We start from the raw sequence: 23,815 nt of genomic DNA, 5'->3' as shown, positions 1-23,815 counted from the left end.
TGTGACGTGACGAAGAAGCAGAACCTCGCCGCTCCTTGTGTCTGCATTCAGTGCGCTCACTGACTCACACTGGAATCTTATAGAATTAGAAAATGTTTATTATCTCTATAAAAAGTCCAAAAATGCATACCAAAATAGAAACCTCGCATAATGTTTGTGAGCTGTCACAGAATAAGAGTTTGCGAATAACTCAGTTTTGTCAAAAGTGTTAGATAGAATCTGTGTGTGGACATTTAAACATTTTAGCCTCGTCTTTTTCCATCAGCAGTAGTGCATGTTGAGTCAGTGTTTAATGATCTCAGAGCCAGCTGGTCATCATCCTGCGCTTGTCTGCCTGTCTAGTTCCATGAGAAGTGCGGTGAGGCTCTGCGGATCTCAGCGGGTACCCAGGCGAACCCTGAAAAGACCACTGTGGCATTGAATAGGGATGTCCAGATTGATGGCTGGCGGTCGCAGCAGTAGGGGGATGTGGGGGGGAGGCACAGCTTTTTACTGCTCAGCTGTCCTACGTGTGTTTTATTAAGTTTCTTTGTACTACATAGGTATTCTGTTTACCAATACCTCACTACAACTGAACTCCCACGGCTGCAGCGAGCGGCGCCCTTCAACCTGCCCCGCCAGAGCATGTGAGCGGAGCGGAGCGCGAGTGCACGAGGAGCGAGCGCTGGAGTATCACCTTATCTCCTGCTCCAATTTCAAAAAAAAAAAAGTTCAATAAATCTGAGTAACTTTATTATCTTATTAAAGAAAAATTAACCTCAAGTTTGAGTTTAGTTGGGTTGTGGTTTTTAAATTAAATGAAATGATATGTTTAAAGTAGCCTGGGAAGGAACCAGACAAATCGCAGAGCTCAGGTTTTATTTGCGAATTAGCCCGGCTAACGTTTAAGCGAGGTGAACACTCAGTTGAATGTGTAGCGTGTATGGAGCTGCTTTGACCGGAGGGGTGGAGGAAACAGCTCTGTGAGTGGAGCTTTTCACCGTTCCACTCAGCTCACAGCACACATCCACACAGTGACTGCCTGCGCACGGAACAAGAGAATGTGGAGAGAGATTCAGTTGTCCTTCTAGACTTACTGTAGGCTACTAGTTGCTAATTGCTAATCGACAGTTCTTAAAAGAACTTAAAAGAAAATTTTGTTGACAGAATAAGAAAAATCAACATGATTGACTTTTTGTGGCTCAATTACTTCACGCTGCAGTCACACAGCATTTCTAGCCGTGGTTACGCTGCCACCTGGTGGACAACCAATACACTACAAATCAGTCAAACAGACCTATAGGCCTAAAGCTGCTATACCACCTGCCATAGCAAAAAAAAAAAACGTATCGGCTGGCTGACAGGCTGTGTATCGGCCAGCATGGCTCATAGATAATCAATATCCGCAGCAGCAAAAAAAAAAAAAAAAAAAAAAAAAAAAAGTCATCGGTGTGTCCCTAGTGTTGAATGTTAGCCAGAGAAGTATTCCGCAGACCATTACGATGTCACAGCTAAGGTAAGCTGGACAGATATTGAGGTCGCACTGACCTTGACCTTTGACTACCAAAGTCTAATTAGTTCATCCATGAATCCAAAAGGACATTTGAAGACATTCCCATAGCTGTCACCAGTGCAGAGACATAAAAAAATGAGCAACAAAATGGGTAAGATTGGGCTAGGAAAACTGTGTCGTGAACAACAACTTAACATCCAAACACTGATATTAAACTTCTCATCACACTTGAGGACAGAAAGCAGATATATAAAACATTTCTCCAAATACTGAATGAACCAAAAAAACTGTGAAGGAAATAGAAATAAGGGCAATTGCCACAATAAAATAACAGAGAAATCATTGTTCTCCCAAAGAACAATGCTAAAAGATAACACAATACAGATGATTAGTATTGTTTTTGAAATGGTCACAAACAACCCCCCTGCTAACCATTGGAAAATATAATGTAGGTTGGAAAGACCAACCTACAGAGATGTGCCTTTACATGCTAGAGGCAAATCTGTGTTTGGTGGAATGTCAGTAATGGTTGTGCCTGTCTGTATACATCAGCATATATCAGGGTGTGTGGCTGATCATACATCCAACATACCGGACAGACAGAGGACGAGCGAGGAGGTGGGGTTGGGGGAGGGGAGTAGAAAGGTAGAGAGTGATTGAGAGAGAGAGAGAGGGAGAGTGAGAGAGAGGGAGGGAGAGGTTTTTGAGGAAGGTACATTCAGGTCAATTCAATTCAAAGCCAATGTGACAAGCTAATTTTCCAGTGCGGTCATCTGAGGAGGGAGGGGAGGGAGGAGGTGGGGACAGAGTGAGGGGCTATATGAGGAAGGAAGACTGTGTGTGTGTGTGTGTGTGTGTGTGTGTGTGTGTGTGTGTGTGTGTGTGTGTGTGTGTGTGTGATGAAAGGAGATGTATCCAAGATGAGCGGACAGGACACACACACCTCCATAAGCCCTCCTTGCTTAGTCTCCATCTCAAGCCAAGTGCAACACAGAGCTGTGTGGTGCGTGTGTGTGTGTGTGTGTGTGTGTGTGTGCGTGCGTGCGTGCGTGCGTGTGTGTGCACTGTGCGTGCGTCATGAGAAAATCTCCTCTTCTTTTAGACAAAGTCAAACTCAAATACAGCACTCTACCATCCAAATCTCACAGTTCAACACTTACTGTGATGACTGTAAATCCTGATATGATACAATCTGTTACCCGCAGCGGTGTCCTGTTACAGACAATTCTATTTGTACAAGCTTCTCGCTCTAAGAGTTGTCACTTTTGGGTTCATCCCAATGCGTATGCTCAATCCTCCAGATTTTCTTTCCCGCCACTGTACACTGCACAGTTGCCTCTCTCAGGTCCTCATATACAGGACCTGAGCTCTGCTCCCACATTTTCTTCACAGGAGTGATGATGAGAAAGTTCAGCTGATCTGAAGATGCTCACTTGTGCCCCACCTGCTATGCTGGCTACATCCTGCAGGTAGACCTGGGCCCCGCTGTGAGGCGTGCCTTGGTGCTGTGAACGTTTGCCTGCGAGGAGCTCCACCAGCAAGCGGTTTGTAGCGCTGCGAGCGGAGGCCAGCAGTGACAGAAGCTGGGCTAACTATGGCGGCGTTCCTCGGGAGGACGAGATAGACAAGCTAATCTTCAGCAGCGACTTCCCAGACATCCAAGAGAAGGACCCAGATGGCAGGCATGAGTCAGATGGCTCGGTTCCCTCCATCTTGAGCTCCTGGTTGGGTGATCAGGAGTCTGATTACAAGGACTGGGCTCCGAATCTGCAGCTTTCCCAGACCCCACTGCAGCCAGGAGCTCCAACGCAGCGGCTCTCTCCTTCTCCTCGTCCGTCCGACGTCCATATGTTGGACTTTTCCAGGACTTGCCGGACATCATCAGGAAAGCGGCAGCGGTACCGTTTCCACCGTCTTGACCGGTTCCACAATAGCCACTAAATCTGGGGCTCTTTCTCCAGAGCTAGCAACTGACATCAGGAAGGCTATGACGCCTGTCCGACACCGGGGGCTGCATCCAGGATTATGGCATGGCAGACAATTATGCAGAGGAGCATCTGGTTGGATATGTCGCAGCTTTAATTTCATCTAACTTTAGCAATGATGGGCTACTTGTATTTATGCAGCTACCACACTGAAAGCAAACTTTTTGATTTCCTCCAGAGGGGCAGCTCAGCCAAAGAAGGCAAAGAGCTGCTGCTTGACTGTATATTACTTTCACACTCCTTTGTTGATATTGCTGATACATCCAAATACACATAGTAATGATATTGACGCAAAAACAGTCATTACAGATGAGTCATCCCCCTCCTGCACGCTCTACCCAGGCGATCCCCCCTCACCTAAACCAAATGGAGTACTTACAGTAAGTCAGAACACGCCTGAAGGTACAGACACATGACAGACCCTGCTCATTTTCTGATTATGCAGACACTGTTCGGAACGCATGTCAGAAAATGCCTTTAGTGTCCCCCGCTATATATTTGGGATCGGCAGCGCGATGTAGCAATCCAGCTGCCTCGCGAGATCATGTGACGTGGACAGATATTTTAACCATTTTTTAACTGAATTTGCATAACAATTACTACGTTGTGATATATACCGCGAGAGAAGAGTTTGGCCATATTGCCCACCCCTTCTTAGGACAGGGCTGTTTTGCAGGCAGCGCGTAGGAGTGTGCGTTCAGTTGCATGCAATACCTCTCGCCTTGCTTTCGACAGGCCGACCCACGCTCTCGCACAGTGAACATTGTTGTGCAATGAAAAACACTGCTTGTATGATCAGTTTACTTTTAGAAATTCTGAACTTTAGATTTTAGTCTGGAAACACCAATATTTTTTCCATACTTATCCCGACCTAGACTTACTAAAATCAATACTTTTCCATACTGCACAGTAACCGTGGTCACTGCTGTCTGATCCAAGACTCACGACCCAGGCCCTGCCGAACACCGGCGGTTTTGGGCGAGACCTGGTCAGACCTGTCTTTGCACTTAACGTCCCGATGAATACTTTTCAGGCTTCTAACTGCTTAACATGGTTTTAGGGTTAGGGTTATATTTACACCCGATGGCTTGGCATACGCTTGACAGCACTTCATCTGAGCTTCTGCATTTTCATTTGGATCGAGATGTTTTTATGTACAGTGTATTTGTGGACAGTATCTTTTTTTTTTTCTATAACAATGGATGTAAAAAACCCATTTTCAATAATATCTGTGTGAGCTAGGCATTATTGAACATGAACTATTTTAAATAACAAGGTAACAACATGCTTCTTTCACCTTTTTTTTTCTTCCTTTGTAGACCTTGCACTTATGTGAATAAAAGCATAGCATCCATACTTATTCTATAGCGTCACAAGAATCCATAACTAACTTGTTTTCAGTCTATGCAAATTAAGAGCAACAGAAAATGTAAAATATCAAATTAGTATTAATAAAATAACTAACATCTTTAATGCACATTTTGCTATATTTTTAACTTTGGCCATTTATCAATAACAAAAAGAAAACAAGGCTCTGGTCCCTATCATAAAGTCTTAGACAGAAGACATATAGCCATGCTGCTACTAGTAAATTACTACAAAATCATAAAGGCACATTGTGTTGCATTTCATTATTCATTCTACATTATCAATGATAGCTAAGTTTTATATAGTTCAAATTAACATTTGCATTATAGGACAGCATGGAGCACCAAACCCCATCAGGACCACAAAACTAACATTACCAGCATTCAGCCCATGTGTCAGAGACTCCGTGGCATTCAGGGACTAGATTAGCACTGAAAATAACATCAATCAAATGGACAGCATTAGACTATTGAAAGCAACAGTAATGGGTCAGTGATTAAAGCTTCTCCAGCACTCGGATTCTTCTGTCTCACTGAAATTAAGTCATTTAGATAACAACACTCCCCCTTACTGGAGTCCACTGAAACTGCAGCGAGAACTCATTTTCAAAGAGGAGGAAGCAAAGTATTTGTCTCGACTTATCCCTTGTTTTAAAAAAATGTTACCCATTTAACTCATTAAAAATGTTAAATATTGTAAAACCAACTGAAAAATGCAACAACCTAATCAAATACACGACATATTCTGATAAATTTGTGTCTGAAAGATTGAGCCAAATAGGCCACAGACATCATTCTGTACATCATCTAATTAAAATAAACACCTAGCTGCTGACAAAAAAACATTTCTTTCAGTGCTTCTTTAGTATGAGAAGAAGGGGTCTGACTTTAGAGAGAAGGACTGTGGTGAGCTCTGATCAAAGCTGAGCTGTCGTGTCACCATGCCTCAGATTAATATGGGACATTAGCATATTATGAGATTACTATCCCACTATCTGTTGTCTGGGCCCGTTAACCAATATTTCATCATATACCATAATCACTGTCTCTACATCTTATTCCATTTTTCAGCACATTACGCTGGACTGAAAAAGTCTTTGTGTGATAATTTTCAAAGTTCACAAACTGAATCTTTTCTCAAATTGAAAGAGGCTACTGCTGATTGATATGTAAATCACTTTAATACATTAAATTATGATTAGAAGAAGTTTATATGCCAACCAAAATCCAAATGAGCAACAATATCAGTGACCATAATCCTTAGTTCAACTATGACGACAGATCAGACCATTTGTTAGTTCAACTTCCGATTCACAGTGTTGCTCCACGTTCTGGCTCAATGCCTCCCTCTCCTGGTGAGCGCTGAATATTTCAGGCATATCACTGAACTCTCTTTTTCTTTTTCTTTTTTACCACTTGCTGCTCACCGCAACAAATGTTCATTCACAGAAGAAGTCTTGACATGTCACCGTAGGAAAAGCACAGGTGTAAATAACATTTAAGGGCAAAAAGTGCTGACAACACAGTCTTGCTTCAGGAAACTGGAGGTCTCATTTCAAAGCCTTGATTCTATAATCAGACGCCTTCACTCAGGCAACAGTAGCAAATATGGCAACTGAAACAGCCCCCATTCCATAATCTACTTCAAGAAAAATAAAGCACCAACATTAAAACATCTTAAATGTTCTTTTGAGACATGGTCCCCTTTTTGTTGACTTCATGGTCATGTGCATCCACACAAGGTCGTTCATGAGGTCATCAAACTTCCTGAACCAATAAGAATTCTAAAGCTGCAACATCTCCCATCCAAAAAGGTGAATGAATATCAAAGGTCCAGTCAGAGGTCAGAGGTCAGAGGCCCACACAGTCCAAAAAAAGTATGGGTGAACAATGGGTGTGTAGGGCCTTTAATATTTACGTGTTGCTTATTAGTATCACTTTTTGTTAAAACTGTTTTTTGCAAAGCAAAAGAACTTATATTTAGTTTAGTAAGTGTTAATTACATCATGTTCTCTTATGCCATTTAAACCACTAATATTTAACTACAACACTGCCTGACATTGTACAGTCTCATCTCATACTGAGTGTAGTAAGTACTATCATCAGATACTGCATCAGTGGGGGGGGAGTAGAAAGTCTCCAAAAATGGAAATACTAAATTACCACAACCTCACAGCTGTACTTATGCACAGTAATATACCTTTTTCACAACCTATTTTTTACATGTCATGTAATTACATCAACAAAGGCTTCATTCCATTTAGATTTACTGGGGTATTATGCAAACTTGCGTGTGTGTGTTCAGTGCGTCTGCCTACCTGTATCAGTTTATAGAAGTAGGCGTACTGGCGTGCAGTGTTTTTATACTGGTTCAGAATGTCCTGCACTGCCTGTGTGCCCAGCAGCAGCTGCACCTCCTCCTGCTGGTAGAACAGCGGCGTGTCGTACTCCTGAGGAAGACTGCGGATGTACGGCAGCCAGAATGAAACCGGGTTGGCCCGCTCACACAACAGGTGGAAGGCCAGCGTCACGTTGCCCATGGCCTGCAGGATCCTGTCCTGGCTGTACAGAGGACCTGAGACATGGGTTACAGTCAGTTAGCATTTCAGAATGTTTCTTTGACAGACTTGTTGTGTTACTGCATTTATACAGGTTGAAGTTCTGCAGAGAGTAAAAGTGAAGAAATGTTCTCCTAATTTCACAGAACACCTGTGGTGGAATTACACATGCAAAAGGCCCACACAGCTTGCCATGACATTTAGCACATGGGCAATTGGACTTTTTAGTCTGACTAGCTTCTAGCATATTTGTTAGCAATAGCATGCACCACATTCCTGTGCTCTGTACTCTTTGTGTTTATCAAACGACGGACTGAAATTGAGCCTGTATGAAATGCACTTTTTTTTGTCTGTTAGATATACTGTAGACGCAAACTACATATCTTGCACCACATTTCAGTGCGCTCATTGTTAACTTCATGTAACAGCTCATCTTGGAGCCACCTCTGGGAGAAAAGTATTTTCTTCTGCCTGGGTTCAGTCTAATGTTTCTTTGAAGGTGGTGGAACGCCAGAGTAGATGATTTTTGAACGTCTCTCACAGGATGTTACTTCATAGGTTCAAATGGGCATTGACAAGAAATGTGTATAGATGACCAATGACAGTTGCTGCGATCTTCTTCTTGAGTTTTGTGGCAGCTGACATTCAGAAGTGTTGCATTACTGCCATCTTTTGGATTGTAACAGCTTCACAGTGCAAACTACTTACAGCGTCAAAAACGGGTATTCCCGATTATGGGATCCCCCAGTATTGGTGTGGGGAGAAGAGGGCTGTGGGTTGTCATGGCACAGATGGTGCATGATCAGTTTCCACACTGTTTGTTGCGGTTGGCGACTGTGGACTGATGTCCAAGCAGATGAGTGTTTTTGCAGGGCAGCGACCTAACAGAAGGACTCAGATTCAGCGTAGGCTAGGCAGCGAGGCCAACGGACCACCACTTTGGTCCAGGATGACTGATGGTTAGGTGTCTTTGTAACACGATTTAAGTTTGATTTTGGTAAAATATTAATAATACACAATGCCAACTTTGACGACGCAGTGTTCATTATTTTAAAAACATGTTTTTGGTTTGTTTTTTTTTCCTCATTTTCTAAAAAGTAAATGTTTTGGACATACAAGGTTTCTGCCCGACAGCAACAATATCTGAAACACTATGCTCCAATGTGAATCAAACTTCAACTGGTCATTTCTCCTTTTCTGCTGTAGAGGATCCTTGTTTATTTCCCCATGGGCTAGGATAGATGGATAGTTTGATGTTAAATACTTAGAATACTAATTCTATAATAGAAATACTGAAGTCCTTACCAAGCACAGAGTTCTGGGCCGACTCCACAGTCATTAGCATCTTCCTGGGAATCCACAGGAATAGTTCCTCTGCCTGCACATAAACACACACAGAATTATTCAACACAGCGTAGGAAACTTGCTCACCCTCTGCCAATCTGCCACAACAGGTGGCATGAGCTCTTTTCATGTGTACGGGGAGCCAAACTATTAACCGCTATAAGAGACTGATTCTGTACTGCACTGGGAGTCAACAATAATTTAAGCACTGGAGAAATGTCAACATTTTTTTTCAAGTCAAAAGTGAAGTGACTACCTCTGGGTTACGCTCACCTTAATGTCTCTGCTGGCCCGCAGGCCATAGCCTTCTGTTCCAAAGTTGGTCACTGTGAAGCCATCACAGGACGCCCCATTTTCCTGAGCCCAGGACATCAGGTCTGGGAAGTAGTCCTCTCTGCCGCCTTCAAAAACTATCGACATACCTGAACATGAAAACACGTACACAAAATTAAAGCAACCCCTCGGCCTCATATTTCTACCACTAAATCGATCCCTGACTTGAAATTAGATGACATATAATATTGCCCATCACTTGATTCTTTAGTACTGTGGTATAAATTTAAAAAGAAACTCTGAAAAGTTCAATATTTTATCTGCACTTGTACTCACCCTTCTGTTTCTTGCGGATCTTCTCCACCAAGCCTCTGATCTGGATGTATTCCTCCCACTCTTTACCAGCAGAGGGCGCTGCACTGCTGCATTCTGGAGAAACACAGGATGACCATGAACATCTCAACTCACTTACAAATACGGCACTTTTAATCAACCATACTGCCAAACGTAACCTGGAAATAAAGCAAAACATGAAACTCCACCATGACACAATAAAGTTATACTAATGCTAAATCATGAAAGCCCAGTCAGTGTGATGTAACATCAGCTTTATTGGCTTGGAATGGTAACTAGTAAGACTGCATTTATATAGCGCTTTTATCTGAAGTGCTTTCCAATTTTGCCTCTCATTCACCTCGCTCTCACACACAGACTCAAACAGTGATTGGCAACAAGCTACCATGCAACGTGCTGGCTGGACCATAAGGAGCAATTTGGGGTTCAGCGTCTTGCCCTAGGACACATGCGGACAAAGGGAACCGGTTGATTGAACCACAAACCCTGTAATCACTGATCAACCCATTAGGAGGTACTGGCACACAACACCTGACATCTCTGACTGTGAAATTGTGTTACGAGAACAAAACACCTGGGGTAATTTCTTTTTAGCTTGAGACACACAAGGACACAGAAACCCCATATTACAGCAGTTTCATTCAGGTGTTCTCGTTGTGACTGTATCTGTGATGCCCAGTCCACAGGCTGCTGTAGATTTGACAATTATAACAGGGCTAGATATTGGTCTAGTACTTGAACCTAGCAGCATATAACTTGCTACTGTGTGAACCCCATTGACCTGGGCGTTTGTTGTGAGGCTTGAACTGTTTCATCATGGCTGACAACAGGAGACAACGTAAGCCAGCAGGCTAAGACTCAGCAGCATCTATTCTGAATTAATGAATGAAGGTGCTTAATATGAAAATAGGCCACAGAGAAAATGCAGTGGAAAAGCAGGTGTGCAGTGTGGCCCAGTGCCCAACACGATTGTTGCAGAACATACATGGATGAGGGGATGGCAACTGGGACTCGTGAAGGTGGAATTTAGGTTGGTACAAGCAAAAGTGGCTGTGAAGAGAGTTTTCGTAGGCTACCACCAGCTAAATCACATATAGAACAGCGGTCAAACTTTGATTTCAGGACTTTATTGGCCAAGACCAGTGCATTAGATAAAAAACACAGCTTTGAGATTGGTCTGCAGTTATTTAAAGACAGGGGATTTAAATTGCTCAAACTGTCTGGAAAAGAACCAGAGGTAAGGGAGTTGTTAGAAATCTGCAAAATAACAGGATTAACAGAGGGGTGTACCAACTTCAGCAGCTGAGTGGGGATGATATGAGTTCATATGGGAGGACTGTACTCTGGAATACTGGAATTGGCATGGGTGGAAACTGGGTATAAAAGGCAGACTGGGCAATGGAAAGCTTGTGAGGGTCTGACATCATCCACCTTCTTTACAAAATGAGCAAGAAATTTTCCGGCAGCTGAGTGTCAGGTACAGGAGAAGTGGAAGGACCACCAATGACAACTACCTTAGAATGAGAATTTCTTGATATCAGTGCAGAAAAGTGATCCGATCTCGCATCCTTAATTGCTTTCTGATGAATCATCATTTGGCGAGTTACTGTATGTGCTATTTCAGACTTTCTGACCTTCCATTGTTGTTCAGATTGTCTCTCAAGGGCTCGGGTGTGATCTTTCAGTTTGGTTGAGGGTGGATATACTGGAGATTAAACAGTTGTTTTTGGAGCGTTCCACCACTTTCCCAGTCTTTTGTTGCTCCTGTCCCAACTTCTTTGAAAGGTGTCAGATTCAGAATAAGCAGATATTTACAAAAATCAGCGAGGTTGATGAGGCAAAGTTTCAAATATATGATTTTTGTACTGTTTTCAATCAAATATACAGACCTGATCAAAATCTTAAGACCGGTTGAAAAATAGCTAGAATTTACCTTTTGCACATTTGGATTTTAATGAGGTTTTAAGTAGAGCTACAACATGCAAAAGCAAGAAGGGGGAGTGTGACAAAAAGCACTTTGAAAAAATAATTAATTGGAAACAACATGTAAACTGAAATAGCAGCCCGATACAGGCATATCGAGTCATAACATGACACTGTGTTGGTTGCAGAGAAAGACTCATGTACAAATAAAGCTGAACATTATGAGTTCATGGTGTAGTAAATGAAGCATTGCTATTAAGAGTGAATAAACACAGATTATACATTTTAGAAAGTACTGTGAAGAGCAGAGCAACCATATATTTCAGTTTGGATCCGTGCTCATGAGGTCACGTCTGTAATGTAGAGATGTAACACAGCTTGGCTATTTGGCGAGCAGAACTTCAATCATGGTGAACACCTAACACCTAATGGAAGTGGACAGTGTGATTTCAGCTGCAAAAGGCTGTGCTGGTGTGGGTGTGTTGCTCCAGGAACGGGTGACACAGTAGTCATGTTTCCATGTAAATTAAAGATCAACTTGCAGGTTGAATTAATTACTGGATTTACACTTTATGAATCATGAAAATGATCCTGTGAAAGGCCAATGTATCATTTCATTAGTTTAACGAGACATAAAGGCAGAAATTAAGGCGAAAAAGTTGAGCAGCGGCCTTGAAAGAAGCTTTTTTCAACAACACCTCGCATAAGAAAGTTGCTCTCCCCATCCCAGCTGCAGTACACTGTGTGGTACTATGTACTATTGAGTCTGAGTCATCATTTAGTGACTTAATTTGATGCCAGCAACACTTTTCAAACATGATAACTTGAACTGGGAAGGAACGTCTGATGTGTATTTACTGTTTTAGGTAACCCCCCTGTAAAATCACCAGATGATGAGGGATAATGCCAACATCAGTTAGCTGTTACACTGCAAACATCCTATGTTGTGACCACAGTTACCGTCTATTTTCTTAGCTGGTGACTTTTTGATAGCTCAGTTAAAATATTTGTAATTTTTATTCTCAGGTGGTTGCTGTGATATAGGTTTTTGGGAGATGCTGCCGTAATAAGGTAGTGGTGTCTCTCATATAAAGCATTTGCGGCATTTGCTCTAGAGCACAATTAACGATTGGCATAACAGTGTATATATGATGTTGCACTTGTGAAGCCCACCATATGTGGTCACATTTAGGTTAATGTAATGTATTTTTTAATGCATAATTAACATGTTTTTGCAGTAAGTACATTAAGTAAATTTCAACCCTCATTTTCTTTATTTTTCAATATTTCCCAATCTGTTTTGTACCATGTATACTATGTACATTAACACCTGTCACCAGCAGGGGGCAGTGACGCTTTACTTCATTCATTTGTTTTAGTTTTTACTGTGGCTGATTTCCTCATTCTGCTGAGCAAGGCTAAACAAAAAGAAGTAAAGTTTCCCTGGCTCATTTATTTCCCCTGTGTGCAGGTGGGTAAAGCCATCGCCAAAGCTAACTATAGCTAACTAAAGACTAAAGTGCTGAAATGTTGAAATAGTGTGTGAACCTGTTGGCTGTTGTATTTTGAAGAGTGTTTCACATGGAGAACATAGTATGAAAGTAGATAATGCACATATTGAAACAACATGTTAAGCAAATAAGCTTTATTGTGCATATGGTGAATTAACTGTGCTGAGTGAGGCTACATGAACAGAAGTAAGGTTTCCCTGTCTCCTGTATTTTTCCTGTTAGCAGAATGGAACATGTCATCTGCTTGCCTGGTGCCAGCCGGTGCCTGTGACACACTGTTATGTAAAGTAGGAGGACAGATGCGTATTTGTAATTTCAAGCTTTTTGTGCAACTTTGAAACCATCCACAGGAGCAGGTAGAGATGTCAGGAAGCAGCTAATAAATGCCAGGTGTGCCAGCCGGTTGTTCAGCAGCATCTGACGATGTCCAAACATCTTGTAAACATCTTCACTTCCTTATCCCGGGATCAGACTACACAATATTTCTGTCTTAGACGATGATCACAGTGCCACAAACTCTTGCTGTGTCTTGGTCAGGTGACTGGCAAGACTGCTTGACCAATCACAGCGTGTCTTATTACACAATCACGCACGAGTTCAGATGTCATCGGGGAGGCGGTGAAGCAACTGTCAATCATGGTGACAGAAGCGTTGTGTGTGACGCTGGCGGAAAACAAGGAAAAAACGGCTGTGGGTGTGCTATCCGAATAACAATTATGACAGATACGAGTTTCACATACAGTAATTTTATTTCCATAGTTATTTATTCTACAAGGAGCAGGCTTGGCTGCGTTGGCCGCATCAAACAGGTTACTTTAGTGTTAGATCTAGAAATAGTAGCTAGGTAACCATATGCTGCTGGAGTAATGATAAGCATATTCCCACAGGTAGGACTCGGGATAATGACAGCACAGCTACTCGCCTGGCTGATGAAGGGCTTCCACTATTTACGAGGTTCTCCCCAGGGGAAACGTCAAACAGGCTGGGGTACTGCTGCCACAGCTCAACAAACTTTTCCTCCCTTTCATTGTCCCACCAGACAGCAGCAGCTCTCCCGCCTCCTCTTCACCATGGTTACCTGACTGTGCTCTCTAGAGAGCACCTCAGCAACATGTTGTAGGAGATGTCACACTGGGCGTATTAAGACAAAATACTTCTGACATGCAGTCTTTTTATTGGGGTGTCGTGGGGAGTCCCAGACGCTGCAAAACAGGTCCTTTAGCATGACACTCTACGGTCGTTCACGATCGGCCATGACGCTGGTAGTTGGTCGGCCACGACCAAAATCATCTCAAAATCAGGCTAGATAATAGATAATGTAGTCTGTTCCAGGCATTAGACATCCTACATCTTTAAATAATGTGTAAAGATTGTATTTTAGTTTAAATTGGCTGTCTTTTATGTGAAACATTTTCTCATTTTCATTTTCTTTACAACATACTGTTTCTGTCCTGAAACAGGTCTAGGGAGGCTTTAGATACAGGCATGAAGGAGTGGAGGGAGTGGACAACTTGAAGCTGTAAATGAATGACCCATGAACCAATTTCAGCCACTGCACTGGGGTCTCTTTCCAGATCCTGGCAAAAAATCACCAAACGCCATGCGGTTGACGTCTAACTTGTCCAGCCTTGATGGTTTAACACAGGAACGTGTGAAGCCCAACAGGAATGTTGTGGTTCTCAGTTTGTGACAAGGTATTTGTGAACATTTTCACTATTTAGTCACGTTCACATCATGACAATTTCCTGAGTTTTGGAGGATAACACCTTCAGTTAAGTTCACTTATGTATAAAGTATGGCTGTATAAAACAAACCGGGTGTTGATTAAGAGGGGGCAGCAAGGTTCTGCAGACAGAGTAGCCGCAGACATCACATTTCTGCTAGTTTGTGTCCTGTCTTGTTGAACAGGTGTTGATAAATTGATCATAGTGTCTCCCTTTTCTTTGCACAGGTCATTAGACCTGACTCCAGTAAAATACATCCTGAGGCCTGTTTCATTCTGTCCACTGTGGACTCGGCTCTAAAGTTCCACTCCAGTCCAGCGTCTGTGCGTGAGGAGCTCAGTCCCACCCGTGTGCACACAGGCAGTGACACGGAGACACGGAATTTTGGTGATGAGTCTTGCATAATGAACTTTACTTTAATCAGTTCAGTTGGAGAATATTATAATGCACTAGTTTTTAATCTGTATAGGTTTAGGTGAGCTTCCACTTTTTTTTTTGCACAAGATGAAAATGCAAATAGAAACAGGTGGATGTAAATGCATGAAACTATAATGAAACCAGGTATGATCCAGCTAGGCTGGTTTGAGTAACAGATACATCACTTTGAGGGTTTATCAAATACCATAATGCTGCATCTGGCGTTATACTTGCACTAGGAAGAATTTTACATGACAAGGACACTTTATTTTGCAACTGGACTGTCTGGACACAAATGTAGCCTTATATGTTCGAGAATGAGCACTGGCTCCCATATACTGTTCTCTGTAACTTAGCAAGTTAAAATAAACCTTGATAGCACTATAACACTGTAAGTTTGCCCAAAGCTCCTTCACTGTGGCATATACACCACAAATAACACTGACGACAGACAACCATGTTTCTATCTGGAAAAAGTTACTCAGTTTGTTTTGGAAACCAAATTAATACTCCCAGAATAAAGGATGAACTGCACTCATCACTGCATACATGCTTCAAGTCTTTTAAGTCCAAACACGCCTTCAAAGCAAATCCTGCATATGCCTTCATTCATGTGCGCTCCCCTCCATACAACACTTTAACTACTGTGTTGTTATTTCTTCCTACATGAAGAGTGTGAAGCTGGACAGGGTGTAGAAAACGAAGGTAAACATACTCTGCAGCAGTTCAGAGATAAGGTTCATCATCTCCTTGGGGGAAACCACAGCGCTGGTTCCTGAGCCCGACTTCTGAGTCTTCACTCGACTCTTCTTTCCCATGGTGCTGGATGAACGACTGGGCTGTGAAGACACATCAATATCACTTTTAGCATTTCATACTCAGACTTACTACAGTATTACCAATACATTATGCTTACTGTATGAAGCTCTCTGAAATTCAGCATGTTTAAAACAGACAGGTTTATTTCAGAAGTCATTAATTTTCTATGGCGAGTTTCACCACTGCCAGGACACATGGACTGGCATCAAATGGAAGCTACGTCACTTCCACTGATTGAAAATGTAATGTAGGTCAAGCTGATACGAGGGAGTGATTCAATATCACGGTGCAGGACATTATAGGATTTGTATATTTTGTGATGTGTATGCAGATGTGAAAAGAAAGAAATGAAAAGACATGTTTATGTTCAAATAAATATACCAATACAAGCAGTAGGTCTCTCTTGGTTTGGCCTCTTATAGGTAAAATGAGCAAAAACAGATTTTCAAATGGTTCAAAGGTATGCGTTTTTTCCAAAGGAATGACTGAACATCATTTTTCAGTTAATACCATTAAACGACAACAGAGTGCAACATCATGAAATACAGGGAGAGAATTGAGGTCCTGTGTTTTATGAACCAGCGACTTCTGCCACCGTACTGGCCTCAGAAACAGAAGAGAGGATGAGATGAAGAAGAGATGGAAGCAAAAACAAACCCACGATTTCAAAATAAAATGTCAAAATAATATTTTGCTTCTTTCAAGGCAATGGTAAGAGGAACACTGTAAACACCTTTTCATCTACTGTAGTAATCTGTATTATGGCAAGAACCACCTAGTAAACCACCAAGTAAAGAGAAGCAACAGTCCATTATTACTTTAACATGTGAAGGTCAGTCAATTCGCAAACATTTCAAGGACTTTTCCTCCAAGTGCAGTCACAAAAACCATCAAACGCCACGATGAAACTGTGAAGCTCTCGTGAGTACCCCCACAGGAAAATTTAGACCAAGACAGTTACAGTTACCAGCCTCAGAAAAGCATCAATTCATTGCACCTCAGATTAGAGCCCACATAAATGTTTCACAGAGTTCAAGTAGCAGACACGTCTCAACATCAGCTGTTCAGAGGAGGCTGCGTAAAATCAGGCCTTCATGGTCAAATAGCTGCAAAGAAAGCACTACTGAGGGAGACGAGTGGATATCTGTCCCTCTGTCTCTGGTCCCTTTGAGATTTTTGGTTCCAACCGCTGAGTCTTTGTGCAAGGCAGAGAAGGTGAACGGACGGTTCTTTCTGTGAAGCATGGAGGACGAGGTGTGATGGTGTGGGGGTGCTTTGCCTGTGACGCTGTTGGTGATTTATTCAAAATTCAAGGCACACGTAACCAGCATGGCTACCACAGCATTCTGCACGCCAGCTCATCTGGTTGTGCTTCATGGGACCATCATTTGTATTTTAACAGGACAATGATCAAAAACACACCTCCAGGCTGCGTAAGAGCTGCTTGACCAAAAAGAGTGATGGAGTGCTGCATCACCATGGCCAGGGCCCCCACAATCACCAAACACAAGTGAGATAGCTCGGGATGAGTTAGACTCAATGAAAAGCAGCCAACAAGTGCTCAGCACATACGGAAACTCCTTCAAAACTGTTGGACAAGCATTCCAAGTGACTGTCTCATGAAACTAATTGAGAGAATGCCAACTAATTTGCACATCTCTTTGGTCTATTGGAACTACTTTCAACCAGAAAGATTTCAATGTCGTGAGCACCATGAATCTTGACGTCTGGATAAAGAAAGCTGGGATTATTTGCATGGCAGATACAACTGGGGTAATATCAGAGATACTATTTTTTTGTAATTTGAGTGAAGTAATCCTTCAAAAAAATTTTGCAGCTGGAAAACACCTGCCTTGATCTCTGAAAACTGCACTGCTATAAAATCAATAAGACTTTTCCACCAATTTGCAGTAGCATGTGATGAAAACTTTCCTATATTTCAAAACAGGTCACATAGCAAATGTTTTGGAACTGACGTTCACTTTGCTTTTACCAAACCATGTAATCCAGGTCGTACAACTGTTCTCAGGCCAAAGAAACATCAGTATCCCACTAACTACTAAGTGTCATTTATTAGAGCACACATCTCTACAGCACTTAAGTAGCAGTCTGATATTTCATTATGAAGATTAAGTTGTGGTGTTAGGCCAATAGCTTTCACGCCAGCAAAATGACACCTTTAAATAGACCAAGTGTCAATGTCCAGTTAGCGTGGACCAGTTCAATATCCAACGGGCTTTAGCACGACTAATATTAATTCCTCCTCCATGTGCAGCTGCTCAGACCACTTGCTCTCACTTGTTCTGGATTTTACAATGCAGACAGTTCACCAAAGCAAAGGAAATGGCTGAGGCTATTTTCGGTAGTTGGGGTCTTTTTCTATCTAACAGAAAGGTCCATCCACCTCACACAGCCCCACTGTGTCTGTGTCTGTGTCCCACTCTCACTCCCACACACACACACACATGACAGCTGCTCAGTGATACTCAGCAGCAGTTGTCACTGTGGTCCAGAACCAATCTCTGAAAAAACAATTGTGAAAACTGTCCAATCCCCTATATACACTAAACACATAGCAACATTAGCATTACTTCAGAGTCATGCTTGTATCCACCTGATGAAACCAAACTGACGATTCACTCTCCTTTTAACTTTACTTAGGTCTCCACCAACTCTAAATAAAAATATCTGCTTCTTTAGCTGACAAATGCTCCAGTATGTCCCCCAGCTAGCAGCTAACTTTATCAGTCTGTTGTTTAGTTCGTAGCTGGTTATCAGAGCGCTGCCTGCTGCTGCTAAAAATGAGATGGACCACAGCACAGTTTGTGGGGCAGAAACCAAAACAATGAGCTAAAACAGGCTTCACTAAGATGAGGCGCATTGCAGTTAGGTCTCTTTCATTGATGCAAGCCACCCTGTCTTTTTTATAAAAGAATTAATACCCCGGTAGTCAGGTTTAGTTGTACGTGATGATTGTATTTTGGATCACCGAGCCGTGATGGAAAATTCCAAATTAATGTTAGACGATAATGTTATGAAAACCTGGAAAATCAGTGAGACAAGTACAAAGCAGAAATACTGTTTCTTAAAAATGACGTCTAGCAGACAAAACTTGAATTTCCTGTCCAAACCCAACTAGTTTAAACTGAGAAAACCCACAAGAAAGAACAATGCACCAGACTAAAACTTTTTCCTTCGCTTAACTAGCTAACTTACCCCTGGGCTAATGTCACAGTGAGCAGCGTGGTTAGGGAGGAATCCCCCTCTGGTGCCACTTACAGATCCTATCTGCCAAGCCTTTCATGTAGCTAACGTTACATGTCAGCAAAACTGAGCACTCAAATGAGTCAGTGTGAACAGTGACCACTTTCCATGTCTTTACTAACGTCACTGCAAGAAGGAACTGGGACTTACTTTAAAAATGGCACAACTGGGGTATTAGCACGGTTTTATCTTCCAACTAACTACAAGCTGACAGCCTACGTCAAGTTAGCCCCTCGTCTTATTTGTAGCCTTTCCCACTAGGCCGGCTGCTAGCTCACTAGCACGGAGGAATCGCCCATCCGAGCAGAGACGTAACAGGAGCGTGGCAGGGGATCGTACAGAGCTCATTCATATACACTGGCTGCACTGTCTAAATGCTACCAGGCTAGCTGTTAGCTGCTAAGCTGTCAAGTGATAATGGATCAGTTTTAGAAGGGGCTAATCTGCTGGATTGGCTGGCTACCTAGCCTTGCCTGTTGCAATGCAACGGCCTCTACACCACATACAGGCATTCATACAGACCAACATTCAACATCAAGTCACAACTTTACTCTAAACCATAAGCATTTTTCTTCGATTCACTCATACCTTTTTTAGGTGACAACAGCAGTTCCTCTGTTCCTGCACTACAACCAACCTTGACTGAGTGGCGCGTGTGATTGGAGTAGTCATGAAATACGCCCACAAAAACAACACTTGATTATGGCATTGGTTGTTGGGTAGCGTCCTCGCGGAACAAGAACGCAAATATTTTTTCCGAGGATGACGAACACGGCCCTCCCCACTCTGCGTCTGATTGGCTCACCCTGATATTCTTACCCTAAAATGGTACAGACACAGAATCCGGCTAGAACGTATTTCAGTGCACCGGACCGCTGCATGATCCGGCTGATGGGTCACGTTGGGCAGTGCTTGTTTTGGGGTCCGTTTTCAACATGTCGGCCGGGTATCAAACTTTATTATATTACAGCTAAACAGTAGACTAAAACAACGCACTAGGCGACAAATAAGTAGTGCACTAGCATAATCTTGATTCATATTTTATAAGCACTGTCTAGGTTGACAGTGATCAGGCGCGTGGCGCTGGACGAACTTATTTGCATAAAGCGGAGGCCGACTCGTGAGCGGTAGGTCCACAGAACGAGAGGACCCGCCTATTGCGTGACACACCCACTTCACTGAGCGACCACACGTCAGTCTCACAAGGTTTCCGGTTTTAGACGGAGTCAAAATAAAACTCCGCTCCAAACACCACAAAACAGCAACTTTCAATAGTCATGTACACGCTGGTTACAACAGCAACAGCTCTTTATTCACTCAGGATTCTTAATTTAAATCACCAACTCAAATACATATTTGAGTTAGTACCACCTAAATGAAATATGTCATTGTTTAGAACCAAAACAGTGACAATGCATATGTTGGCAATACAACAGTGTAAACATTCCACATACATTGATCAAGATTGAACAAGGATATTTCCAACTGAGTGAATAGCTATTCATGCACAATTTGTGGGAATCAGTGGGAAAAGGCTAGTGACACAATAAACTACTCTGTAATAAACAATAATAAACTATGATATCGACAACCTTAAAACCTGTAGCATATGTTACACAGACACTCACACACATATAGTTGTATTGAGGGACCCAAAGGACAAAAAACTTTGAATGGACTCCTTCCTGCAACCAATAATGTAAACTGCTGATTAAACGTGGTGCCAGAGAGACTAAGACTGCTGGAACAGGAGACTGCTTATACGTACATATGGTTACACAAAACAAGTGACCTACACACAACAGAGTTAATTTCATATGATTAGAATCATGATTTTATCCACCCCCAGTGAGCTCAAACTCTAATTTTGGGAATTAACAAACAAAAACAATAAGCCATTCATAAAAAACCATGCACGTAGTGCAATGTCACTGCTGCAGCAAATGTCCTAGGGGGGCTTATAGCCAGGAGGCCACCAAATTACTGCTGAGTGTTAATGTAGAAGTGCACAGTGACAGTGAAAAAATAGTGCATAATAAAGCACAAGGAGAAATGACTTGGGTGTAAATGGAAAGACACACTGACTTCCGGGATCCCTGCTCAAAGAACACTAAAGTGTTGCCTAACGAGGTCCCAGCAAACTGACGACACAGACAGAATATCTAAATAATCTCACTGTGCCTGTGTGTTCTCAAAGCTTTCTAATGATGTACCGCAGTGATGTAGAGTACACGCACACTGATACCTGAGAAAACACTGACATGTTTTTCTACAAGTGAGGGGGCACTGCCCTTTCTGGTAGCCTTTTCAAATCAAAATCACATCATGGAAGAAAATTCATACCACCAAGTTTCAGAAATATCTGATTTGGAATATAAACCCACAATCTATTTTGTTTCTTAAGAAAGAGACTTTAGCCAGTTGATGTTAAGAAATCTGTTTAGACAGTCAAAATCAACTGCTGTTACCTTTCTGTCTACAGTGAGTCTCTCTGTTCCATATATACTGAAAATTTGTCTGATCTCTAGCGTTGAAAGCTGTTTCAGGGATTTCCAGAGAGTAAGCCGGATGAAATAAGTCTGGAAATGCTCTCAAGTTTGGTCAGAAAATTTCAGCCAAAAAATACAGAGGTCACCAACTGGTGTGATTTGTGTATCTGGAGATTTTTCTGACTGACATTTTTGTCATATTCATGCCCAGGTATTTCTCTACAGATTTTACAGGAATATTATGGGACGATATGAGAGAACACTATTTTATTTGCATGATTTAAAATGTGTTGATATTCAGGAAATACCCTGATGCCATTGATGTATCCAATATGACCTCTGCAGAAGACGCTCTTCCCTGCTGCTCCAGCTTGCTCCATTTTTCAGCTGTGTGAGCCTCTCAGTCAGCTTTGCAGAGGTCTTGTTTGAAGTGAATCCCCAAGTCTTTGCTAGACTTGGAGTTGTTTATCAGCTTCCAGATGGTGTCTGAATGATGTGTCATGGTAAACTGTTTTATGATCTCGCTGTGTTTCCCGTCTTCTTTCCCCCGCAGGTGATGGACTGAATCCACAATGTTTTCCAGTGATGAGTTCCACTGTGCAATCTTAGCCAGGATGAAGATGATTTCCTTGCGGCTGTCTTAGTCATTCTTTTCCTTCAGTCCTTGTAGCGTTAGATTCCAACTTTTTTTGTCATGCTCCATGCTTCAAACTTCTTTCCCTCTGTTCAATTTTCTTTGGCCAGGGAGGGAACCTCTTTTTTTTCCAGAGATTGTATTTTGACTTTACAGTCTGTTTATTTCTGCTGAATTCATCTCAAAAACTTTGGAGATATTAGCTTCAAGTCCAGCCTTTCCACATCTTGCTATGGAGATATGGTCATCTCCTGGAATCTGTAAAAGACCAGGGGTCTCATTTATCAAGCAGTGTATAGGATCCATGCTAAAAGAAAGCAAGGTGCTTGTGGGCGAGGTGGAGGTCAGAAAGCATATATTGCTTGGTGGCCACAGTAGTGTAGTCACAAACAAAAGAATATGCAGCAACTGGCATGATGTTGTTGCTGTGGTTAATGCAGTGAGTGTGACAGACAGGATAGTATTAGATATTTCAAAAAGTGGTCCGATGAAGGTGAAGGCAAAATAATAATATTAAAAAAAGCTTTTATATAGCACTGCAGTGTCTCCAGTGCGCTCTGTGTGCCTCACAGCACAGCCGTGTTCACTGCAGCAATCTTACACACAAAAACTACATGAAAACTAAAATAATTAACAACTATTGACACTGCTCTACAATTCTTAAGTGCAGAAAATAAAACTATGAGTCTTGTGAGTGTGTTCTCGCGTACCACTGCATCTAGCTGCTGAAAACTGGTTACTTCATTCCCTGTTTGTATTACTGTTCAAATAACTGCAGAAGCACACAAAGTAGACAGATCAGGGGAAAGGGGAAGGGGAAGCCAGTTTCTGCCATTAAAGTTTAAAAAAAGATGAAAACTTAGCCTTTATAATAAAAATGTGCTCATGTTAAGTCATCATTAGAATATTCAAAATTCCAAGATAAAAAGTCAATATTTTGATATTAAAAAATCATTATTGAGTTTTAAATCATGAAATGAAGCTACACAGCTCCTCCTTTTCGTGGCTCCTTGTGACTAATAACAGTGCTTTTGTTCCCCCCAAAAATGGCTTGTAGACTTGTGGCGATGTAAAAGAAATGGTGGTGGTGGTGGGGACACTTAGAACGTTCAAGCAGCAGTGAACATGTGCTTACTTCACAGAACAATGGACTCACTGGTGTGAAATCTTTGTGTCATCCTTCAGTCCCTGTGCAAAGAAATGTAAACACCTGAAACTAGAATGTCTCTCAGTAAACAAGGCAGATCTGCTGTTTGTGTTGGAATTTAGCTCATGTCCTTCAGCACATTGGATTTGAAAACAATGATCAGAAGGTTCATGTGCAGACTTTCAGCTTTAGTATGACACTTTTTGTTAATAGGTCTTCAAATTCAAAGAACCTGCAGTCAAGTACTAAATTTAACAATTCCATTTAGGTTAACAGGAACTTGTCCAATAACTTGTGGCCCTTTGAAAACTGCAGTCTGTCAAATGGCTATAATTCCTACATGTTCACTTTAAGATAAGAGTTTACACTTAAAGCCCATAGAGTGCCGCAACTCTCTTTTTCAAGGGCTCTGAGTCGAGCATCGATCCAATCAACGAAGTCACAGAGTAAGCTACTAGCCAATCAGAGGCAGATTAGGGCGGGTCAAGCCCTAGCCATGCTCGGGTAAAAAAAA

General features: G+C 42.0%; 1 protein-coding gene across 3 annotated transcripts in view; it reads right to left on the bottom strand.

Annotated features, from left to right (window-relative positions):
* Positions 1–19,649, bottom strand: part of setd3 (SET domain containing 3, actin histidine methyltransferase) — a 39,059-nt gene extending 19,410 nt beyond the window's left edge. For all 3 annotated transcript variants that reach the window (XM_041954182.1, XM_041954183.1, XM_041954184.1), the window contains exons 1-6: positions 19,620–19,649; positions 15,664–15,787; positions 9,356–9,448; positions 9,020–9,168; positions 8,708–8,780; positions 7,163–7,419 (exon numbers count right to left, since the gene is read on the bottom strand). In XM_041954182.1, coding sequence (XP_041810116.1) covers positions 7,163–7,419; positions 8,708–8,780; positions 9,020–9,168; positions 9,356–9,448; positions 15,664–15,766 — 675 coding nt within the window. In that variant the 5' untranslated portion in view covers positions 15,767–15,787; positions 19,620–19,649. The remainder of the gene's footprint in view (positions 1–7,162; positions 7,420–8,707; positions 8,781–9,019; positions 9,169–9,355; positions 9,449–15,663; positions 15,788–19,619) is intronic.
* Between the last annotated feature and the right edge of the window lie 4,166 nt (positions 19,650–23,815).

Source organism: Chelmon rostratus, chromosome 15, assembly GCF_017976325.1.
Source record: "Chelmon rostratus isolate fCheRos1 chromosome 15, fCheRos1.pri, whole genome shotgun sequence".
NCBI classification, from domain to species: domain Eukaryota; kingdom Metazoa; phylum Chordata; class Actinopteri; order Chaetodontiformes; family Chaetodontidae; genus Chelmon; species Chelmon rostratus.
Note: the sequence above shows the minus strand (reverse complement) of the source record. Positions and strands in the feature narration are given on the sequence as shown.